Below are 9,829 nucleotides of genomic sequence, written 5' to 3'. Positions count from 1 at the left end.
ATGTCTGATGTTTTTTACATAGTTTCAGCTCTTTGAAGTGTTATTGATGTTTTTTTTCCCCCTTCTTCTTCTTTGTGGACAGGGAGGGAAGACGTGACAGAAAATTGAGGGAAAGTTGCTGGGCTTATTGCTTGATTCACAGCCATTCACATTCCACAGGGTTGTTAAGGAAGATGGATGTCACAGCCAAAACCCAACAGCCTGTTTCAATTTTATTTCTGCAGAGCGGTCCTGGTCTGAAGGGGAACAGAAGCAAGCCCTGTAGTGGCTGGCTATGAAGGGGATAAATCGCCATCAATATTCATGGCTCCTTAGGCAATTACATTACATTTCTACTAATCAAAAATCCCTTGAATCATTGATAGAGGAAAATGACAGTTTTTTGATCGATATGTACTTTTTACCATCTTTTTTACCGAACTTCACAATATGCAGCAGAGTCACGAGAGAAAGGAGAAAGTGGCTACATCTTTAAAACCTGTTACTGAGGAGACGGCATGACCTTGAATTTAATCTCCTTCCCTGGGCTTTTAGAGAAGCAATTAAGAGATCCACTTCCATCCTTCAGAAAGAGTCACTCTAGATTAGTCAGTGATAACACACTATGCTAATATCTAAGGTATGAATCTGATCGACTAGAGTATGAAGACCTCTCCTCTATGATCTCAGCTGCTCAATGCAAAGGAATGGAGAAGACACTGGATAGGGGAAAGAGATGGGGTCTCACCATGGTCGTTTCCTGAATGGACCCAAAGCTGTTGATGAAGATGTTGACTTTGTCCTCCACCGGGATTCCTGCAGGGTTAGAGGAAAAACATGCAGGTGTTCACTCGCTTATTAAAGTAACACTATGCAACAATTTGACACTTTTTGAGGTATGGTTTTATAGGCAACTAGTTTTGGTACCATCCTCAAATTCATTTTGTGCCTGTGTCTTTCCCACTAGCCATCCAGGATATGCACTATGTAGTTCTTGGTTTCCTGGCTGGATCACCTTGCAAAAATGGAAGAAAAGCTTTCACAGCATGACATTGCCAGCACCAGTTAGTGTGTTGGCAAGCCTCTATCAGTGTCAACTGGGCTGTTGGGGGTGTTTGCAAGGTTTTTGCATGCCCTTTAGGTAGTTAGCGTGCTGGTTTTGGAACAGAACTCCTTATTGCTGCTTTAATAACTTACAAAAAAAAACTATTTTGGATCTACCATGGGACAAATGCAAAGTCCTTAAGACTCATTGAAATAGTCAGACCTATTCCAATTAAAACATGCAACACCCTTGTGTGTATCAATCACCTTTTCCATCATTCAAAATGCTCTGCTGGTACCAAGACCTTATTTCTCCCTAAATTCCTGCATTTAATATGCATTTACAAAATTGCCCAAAATGAGGGGTCGATATATGGTAGTAGGAGCTGATGTAATTGCATGTATGACTTCACACTCTGTGTTTAAAACCTGGATATTGACGCAATGCTCAGTAAACCGCTTTGCAGAAACTCTCCACTCTGTCCCATATTTCACTAACGACGACCTAAAGGCCCCCCCCTAAACTATCCCACTTCATCGGGCCACGGATGAAAAATTGAGTCTGCAGTAGCATGTTGCTTGTTATTAGTAGCGGTGGAGCCCATAAAACCCTAGGCTGGAGCTCAGCTCTGGAGATTAGAGTTGGCTGACTGGCTACTGTAATGGAAGCCTTCAGCTTACATCTGACTACAGTGGGTGTAGGGGCACAGATGGAGCCTATGGGGAGCAATGACACACAGGAACACACACACACACACATAACACAAGAAACACACAAACATATTTGTAGAGGCACAGATGGAGCCTATGGTGAGCAATAACACACAGGCACACACACACACACACACACACACACACACACACACACACACACACACACACACACACATATATATATATATACTGTATATATATACGTATATACAGTATATGCTTGCAAACTATATATACTGTATATAGTTTGCAAGCACACAAACACAAGAAACACACAAACATATATATAGGGCACATATACTGTATATGTAGTCCAGGCCCATGTTCACACACATCTGCAGTCACACACACACACACACACACACACACACAGAACATGTAGATGAATGTCTTTCTTCAGCTGTTACAATGATAGCTTCACTTCATCATATAGAAATATTTTTTTGTGTTTAATGTTTCATTGCTCTGGATGTTGACTTTAATGTGTTCTAGGATCACTGTATAGCGTGCAGCACATTCCGTCCACATTCCGTCCATCTGTATGGTGTTTGAGTCTGGGTCTGAGTACACCGCCCCCCCCTCCCCAGACGAGACAGTGTGCAGAAACGTGATCTGGAAGGGCACCTGTCCTGTGGGTAGGGCTGCCCGGGGGGAAAGAATCTGGGCACCAGTTGGCACCCTTTCATCATTCGTACCGCTCACGTCTTTTATTTCATGATCAAAAAGCAGCCTGCTCACCGCGGCTTTAAGGGGAAAATGCCAGACATGAAGTGGTATGTATAGGAAGATATTTGCCCGCCAGCTATGCATTGAATCACAAATCAGACCCAGTACCTGGGCCAAGCACACACATGCACTGGGCTTTGGAGGGGGGGAAGAGGGCCAGGGCTTGGGATCGTAAGGCAGGCCATCATGCCACCATGCCCACATAATCAATGGGGGAACGAGAGATGGTAACATGCTATTCCATTTGATTTGGTCCAGAGCTACTGGCATAAGGCTAACTCAAGAATCACACACGGATATGGCATCTTATTGTTAGAGGCTGCTGAGATAGTCTCACGATTGACTAATGAGATTAGGTGTGTGTGTGTGTGTGTGTGTGTGTGTGTGTGTGTGTGTGTGTGTGTGTATGTGTGTGTGTGTGTGTGTGTGAAGACAGGGGTGGGGTAAGGATGTTCAAGATTCTGACAGACGGAGAAGGGAGGCGTGATGGCGGCTGAAGAGCCAACCCTTACCTTTGAAGTTGGGCCTGATGCGTGGGTCGTAGGTGATCAGTAACTTGTTCAAGATGTTGCTGGTGGTGTTAGGAGGGACGCGAGCCAAGTCATCAGGTGTGAGTTGCCTGCAGGGACCAGCGAGCAGAGAACAGAGATGAGGAGCTAAAAACCTCCAGGACATAAACATCTGCCTCATCAAACCATCCCAAAACGTCGCTGCACACATGGGTGTGGGTCTGCAGAGAGACGACCTATGTTTCTGATTAGGTGCTTTTTTAAACACAGCGTAAATGTGTTGGGAGACGGAGGAGTGTGTGTGTGTGTGTGTGGGTGGGTGGATGTATGCATGCATGAGTGAGTGTGTGTGCGTGCGTCTGGGAACAGCCTCTGCTGGCAGGACTCTAAACTCTATTAACTTCAGGCCATCTGAGCTTTGTTTAGAACCACATCCCCCTGGGAACGCTTTCTATAGCGTTACTTAAACTCACACAAACTATAGGAGGGATTAGTAACTCAAAACTAAAGTGAAATTTTATTCTTAAATCAAAGAGTCTTTCAAAAGACTCTATCTCTCTCTTCCTCCATGTCTCCTTTTACATTTACATTTAGTCATTTAGCAGACTCTTTTGTCCAAAGCGACGTACAAGGGAGAGAAAAGTCCAGCTACAAGCAATAGAGACTTAGTGTAACAATAAATACTATTTTACATAAGAAAAGAAAAAAAGTGCAGGAATGTAAAAAGTTAAGTCCTTCAGTATCTCTCTCTCCCTCCCTGTTTTCTTCAGTCTCTCTCTCCCTCTTTCTTTCTTTATTTCTTTCTCCCTCTCTCTCGCTCTCCCTCCCTCTATCTCTGTCTCTCTCACTCCCTCTCTCTGTGTCTGGGTGCAAACACATAAAAGCAGAGTCGAGACATGCCGTTGCGTCTGAGTCTGGGTTTTATTTGTGTCCGTCTGGCACAGCAGTGAGGAGATGACAAGTGAATCTCACCTGAAGTCAGACCCCCACTGGGACTTTTACTATTTTCTGCCTGCACCTCCTGAGATGTGAAGAGATCACCCATCACTCCAACAGTACAAATAGTCTCTGTGATAAAAGCATGTAGCAGACTCTACATGCATTCAGTTCAATATGTACTAGTTGGGGGAGGACCAATAGGCCAAAGCAGACTTAGACTCCTTCCTTCTCAGAACATATGACCTCTACCACTTCAGATCACATGGCCACTATGCCAGATCACATGACCTCTGGGCAAGGTCACATGACCACGTATCAAGCTTATATGACTTTTGAGGTACATCACGATGACCACTAGACAGGATAACATGGCCTATGGGTATGGCAGGCCATAGGGAGACTTATTAGCTAAAATGCTGCGGGTGATCATCTTTTACTAACTTCCACCAGACTGACCCACTTCAAGTCCTCTCCCTCCACTTACAATAATGTAAGTTATTGGCAGGCACAGACTGATGTCTCAGTCAAAGCTTTATTGACTGAAAGAGCTGGATGGTGCCAACTCTCTAGTTCCTGATTACAGACAGCAAGAGAATCATGAAGCATCGTCTTCCATGACAACGTCCAAATATTCCAAAGAGGATCAGGTACAGCAGGACCACCTATTGTAGCTCTGCCAGGGCATCAGATGTCCTCAGGAGGATGTACAGTAAGTATGTTTTATATAAGGGGTTGTCTGGCATGAGAGCAGTGACAAAACCACTGTGGCTCTCTATCCACAAACATCAAAACACTAAGCTTCAATGCTTTGCAAATACATGTGACTGAGTCCTGGAGCATGATCAGAGCTCAAGTCCCATTTGATAAACACTCCTTCCTTAAAAATAGAGTGTCTCGAGTCCATGGAGTAGAGGAGCAGTCTTTGAATTAAAGTAGCAACAACAGAAACCGTGATATCATTTATTTAATTTACTGAGGAAAAGAATCTCTCCAGAAATGAAAAGTCTGCGAATTGAGAATGAAATGTATTTAAGCTACTGCAACCTTCAGGAGATCCACCCGTGACCAGTACTGTGTCTGGAGATGTTCAGCTGATGATGATGATGATGATGTGATGACGAGAGATGAAGACGCTCAGAAACATAGCGTATATATTCACTCTGCTGAGTACACAATTGAATTGTGAATGTGTGACCCGTCTCATGAGACCCGTCGTCTTATCGCCATTACTTACGAGGGGCAGAAGACCTGCGGTCCTTTGTTCTTGCCCTTCTTCGAGCCTTTTTCTTTGGCGGAGCCTTCATCAATCCGCACACACAACAGCAGCAGCACCAAAGCCAGCTTCAGCAGCAGCTTCATCCTGCAGGGTCGCAGGCGCAGTGTCTACAGCAAACAAACAAACAAACAAACAGACAAACAAATAAATCAAATCTAGTGTCCACACAGAGTGGCTATGGTCCCAAAATAGAGCTTGGTTTTGAGCAGATTGCGATAGCACAGATTAGCATTGCATGCCTGAATGCACAGAATGGACTAGCATTGCATTAAATGGAGCAGAGGATGATGGGCAGAGAATCAGACTGTAGAAGAAGAGAATAGTGAAGAGTACAATTGCATTGAGAAGAGAATTCACCAGAGAAGCACTGGACCCAAACTAGTCCTGTAGCTTACCCAGTCCCTCCAGGATTTTGTGATCTTCTGTTTTCACAAATTCACACATTTCTCATATTAACCCTCCCACCTTCCCCACCATAACTGCCATTTTTGAGAATTCCTGCAAAAAATTCAGTTACTGGCAGCAACAATTTGGCATGCATATTGATGAAAAATGTACACGTGACCTATAGTGTACATCATTTGGACAATGGTGTCTTTTTACAGATGAATGTACAGTAAATAACAATAATTAAACTCTTTCCAGCTGGCCAGTACCAGTGACATTGGCATGTCTTCTCAGACGACTGACTCAGGCAGGCAATCAGGAGCCGGGCCTAGATTTACGGCCCAGTCCTGTTTCTGGAAGCTTCCACAAGCGTCCAGACAGCTCCTATAGGCCTCAACTGACCTAATCCTCATTTCCAAGACAACACTTCCCTTTTTCAACCTCGATGAAAAATATATTTCCAGCCTAAAGTAAGTGAAACGTGAGGCCTGGAGACGTTTCCGAGGGAACCCTGAGCTACGCTGATGATGAGGTGACGTGGTCGGACCACTCCAGGGATTGATGTGATTCCGATACGGAACCCCCGATTTACTGGGAGGATTCCCCTCCGTGGGCCGCTGCCAGGTCCCTGTCTAGACGGCTCTAAAGTGTGCCTCCGTAATTCTCCTTGGCCGCCACCTCTGGCTGGCTGTTCATCGTCTGGAGCAGAAATGGGCTGCCGGCCACACACACACACACGCACACACACACACACACACGCACACGCTCGCAAGGACGGGCCTGGCTTGGGGAAGCCAGCCTGCTTTGTTATTGATTTAGCAGATTCCGCAAGCTAATGACTAACAACCTTTAACACAACCTGCAGAAGAGATACTAAGATAGAAAGGGGCATAGAGAAGGAGGACACACACACACACACACACACATAGTAAGGGGAAGAGAGAAAGAGGGATGCACACACAGCGTATAGGACAGAGAGAAAAAGGGAGACAGATGACAAAAAAAGAAATATAAGAAATATAGCGGAGAAAAAGAAAGCACAAAAAAATAGAAAAAATGAAATAACAATATTGAAAAAGAATGAAAGATTCCTCCTCTTTCTATTTCTTGGATGGATGCCCCCCCTTACACTCCCTTCTCTTGGCGCAGGCCTGCAGCTTGACATCTTAAAGGTCTCCATTAAAACATCAGCATCCAGAAATACGACCCTGCTGCCTCTCTGCCAAAGAGCATCGCCATGTGTCAGTCCCAATGACACCCTTAAGGCCAAAGTTCCACTCCCAGCAGAGCATACATCCTCAGACATATGCAAATGTAATGCTTTTGCTTAAATGTATGTCACGTCAGATTAACCCATCCCTCCAACGGCTGCTTGTTGGCCTCTAAATGCGTCCGATATGGATAAATATTTGCATGTCAATAGACATATTGCTTGAATTTTTACAAACGTTGCTCCAAAACTATAGCAGAAAAGATACACTGACATGTAGACAACCATTACTAGGAAATAACTAACGGTCTGGGCATGTGTACCATGTCAATATAGGTGATCCATCGAATGGTTTAGTTTACAGCCTTGCATGTAAAAAGGTATTCACTTTTAAATGGGCTAAGATTGATTCGATCACTGATGTTAAGACATCGCTGCCTGAGATGGAGATGTAGAAGGCTCCTAAGGACGTGCTGTCACCAACAGCGCATTGCAATGATCTGACCAGCGCGGAGTAATGTTTTGCAAAACCCCCTCCCACAGCACCACACGCAAAACCGTAGCTATGGCATCACTACCTGTGGATGCAACGAGCATCAAGTGAGTTCAGCTGTCAAAAGGGCAGACTGAAAAACCGGGAGGACGGGACGTCTCTATGCCCCCGGAGCATAAACATCAGCGGCAGGTTTGACGGCAGATGGGGAAACGGAGCAACAGCGACCACCATGATGAGAGGGGGGTTGGGTCGAAGCAATGGGAAATAACATCGCATGACAGCGTATGCCCAGCGTATGCACATCACACGGAACGGTTCGCGGGAAAAAAGCGTATTTATTTTTTTGGTTAAAGAACATGAATGATTTTTACTCACCATTCTTTGCCGTTAAACCGATGACTGAACACAACACCGATCGGAGACAGCTGACGGTGCAAAGAGTCGTTAGAAAGCCTTCATGACCAAACGCGGTCTGTATCGCCTCCTTGTCCACCTTTCACTCAGTCAAAGCTGATGTAAACAACATGCCGTTTTTCCATCGCCGCCAGTTTTACTGCTATTCCTACACTATAGACGGAGTTTTAATCTTTTTTTGGCAGAATGCATGGATGTCCAATTGTCTTGACTAAGGATGCTCAAGATGGAGTCTTGCGTGTGTGCACCTGTCATGCAACATGCGCAGTAGCGGTCTTCATGGAATCAATTCAGCGCAACTCCTCGCTTGCTGAACCACTAGCGCCTTGGTGGTTATGTAAGTGCAATTGGCTAACGCCACAGTTTGTGTCCACAAGGCCTCCAGTATCACGTCCTACAGCTTTTTTCTCTCTCAAAATACTCACAGATTAAAAGGGGACCAATGAAATCAGTGCAAGACACGAATGCAGCCGCCGGAATCAGTAATAACACTGAAACGAGTGTCAAGCTGTATCACTGATGGACGCTCCTGGTAGTCTTGCGACAAATATCATCAGAAAATCCCCCTTTTTATACATTCTCTCTCTAACAGATGGGTGTGTTTGAGAACAGAACCAGGCCTTTTCTGCCACGGATCAGTAGAGTTCCCATAGCAAGACTTTCACTCCTCCTGCTAGATTCCTCCTTCTTCCTGTTTCATTTGCATCCCGTTTTCGTCCCTGTCATTTCTCATCCAAGATAAGTGTGTGTGCTGTAACCCTGTATTTTGTTGCAACAGTTGCACAGCTCTGCATTGAGGTATATGGTAATTACAGGGCCAACGATTTAATTAAAGCACTATTAAAAAACAACTCACTGGGTTGTTTGACAATTCATGTAATTTGAGGATACCTGCTAACACTACTGATGTGTGACTGTTTAGACTGTGTGTGTGTGTGTGTGTGTGTGTGTGTGTGTGTGTGTGTACATTTCGGTGAGTACATGAGTGGATATATGTACTTTGCAGCGTGTGCGTGTGTGTATGTCTTTGCGGGTGGGATTCAGAATCTTTAAATTCTGGCTTTTGAGGGGTTGGTTGTGAGAACTGTGTCATATCTTCAGTGTGTGTGTGTGTGTGTGTGTGTGTGTGATACAACGGCCCTACTTATAAAATTAAATCAAGCTCACCAAAATGAGAAGAAGGAGAGATGGAAGAAGAAAGTAAAAGAGATGAGGATTGAGATAAAGAGAGAGGGAAAGAAAGAGATTATTAATTTAGTATTTTTCAAATATTGTTTTATACTTTTTTTTTGTATTGTACATAAGCTTAATCTATTTATTGCACTGGCAATGTTTTATGGCCATGGTAATTTTAATTTTAATTTGAACGAGAGAGACAGAGGGAGAGACAAAGAACGAGAGAAAAAAAGATAGAGAGAGTCAAATACCGGACAGAAATGTCATGACAGAATCCATCATCATGTGTTTATGCATTCCCAAAGACAAAGATCTGTGGGGTTGCTCTGCAGTGCTGTGCTGTGCTGTGCAGTGAGGTTCATCTGGGCTCTATATGAAGGGAATGTGCAGCCCTTAAAGGAGCATGAAAATGCCGACTTCTCATAATCACCACAGTCCACCCTGGTATGCAGCCTTGGCCTAATGACTCAGGCATTGTTCACTAGCGACATCCAATACCAGCCCGCATTCTGGCAGAAACTTGGCTCCAGGATGGCCCTCCATCCTGCTACAGGAATGACGGCTAAGGGGACACACACACACATACAAACACACACACACACATACTGAGAACATACATACAGTAAATTCAATTAAAGCCATGCAGCTGAATCGTGTTTGACAATCGCGTGTCCAAGCACGCCACTACAATGCTTACAATCAATCAGTGACCCCGGCTGTGACAAAGCATGCCTTGTTCTCAGGTTAATGTTCAATGTCTGGCTTGCGGCCCTCGCTCTGACTGACAACGCCGGGGCGAATCCAAAAATATGCCACGGGGGCTTCAGCAGATTCAGTCTGGTATTGTGTTTGGCATCCGCCCGGTCGTGCTCTCTCTCTCTCTCTCCCTCTCCCTCTCTCTCTCTCTCTCTCTCTCTCAGTCCGAGCAAACAGTGTTGACACACTCCTCGCTTGAGCGC

The 9,829-nt window shown here is 44.7% G+C and overlaps 1 protein-coding gene across 1 annotated transcript in view; it reads right to left on the bottom strand.

Moving 5' to 3' along the window:
- Window positions 1–8,002, bottom strand: part of glrbb (glycine receptor, beta b) — a 24,096-nt gene extending 16,094 nt beyond the window's left edge. The window contains exons 1-4 of the mRNA XM_012834284.2: window positions 7,656–8,002; window positions 5,146–5,294; window positions 2,976–3,082; window positions 728–795 (exon numbers count right to left, since the gene is read on the bottom strand). Of these exons, the coding sequence (XP_012689738.2) occupies window positions 728–795; window positions 2,976–3,082; window positions 5,146–5,294; window positions 7,656–7,658 (327 nt within the window). The 5' untranslated portion in view covers window positions 7,659–8,002. The remainder of the gene's footprint in view (window positions 1–727; window positions 796–2,975; window positions 3,083–5,145; window positions 5,295–7,655) is intronic.
- Window positions 8,003–9,829: the final 1,827 nt, after the last annotated feature.

This window comes from Clupea harengus, chromosome 6 (genome assembly GCF_900700415.2).
Source record: "Clupea harengus chromosome 6, Ch_v2.0.2, whole genome shotgun sequence".
Classification (NCBI taxonomy): Eukaryota; Metazoa; Chordata; class Actinopteri; order Clupeiformes; family Clupeidae; genus Clupea; species Clupea harengus.
This window is presented reverse-complemented; position numbering and strand designations above follow the sequence as displayed.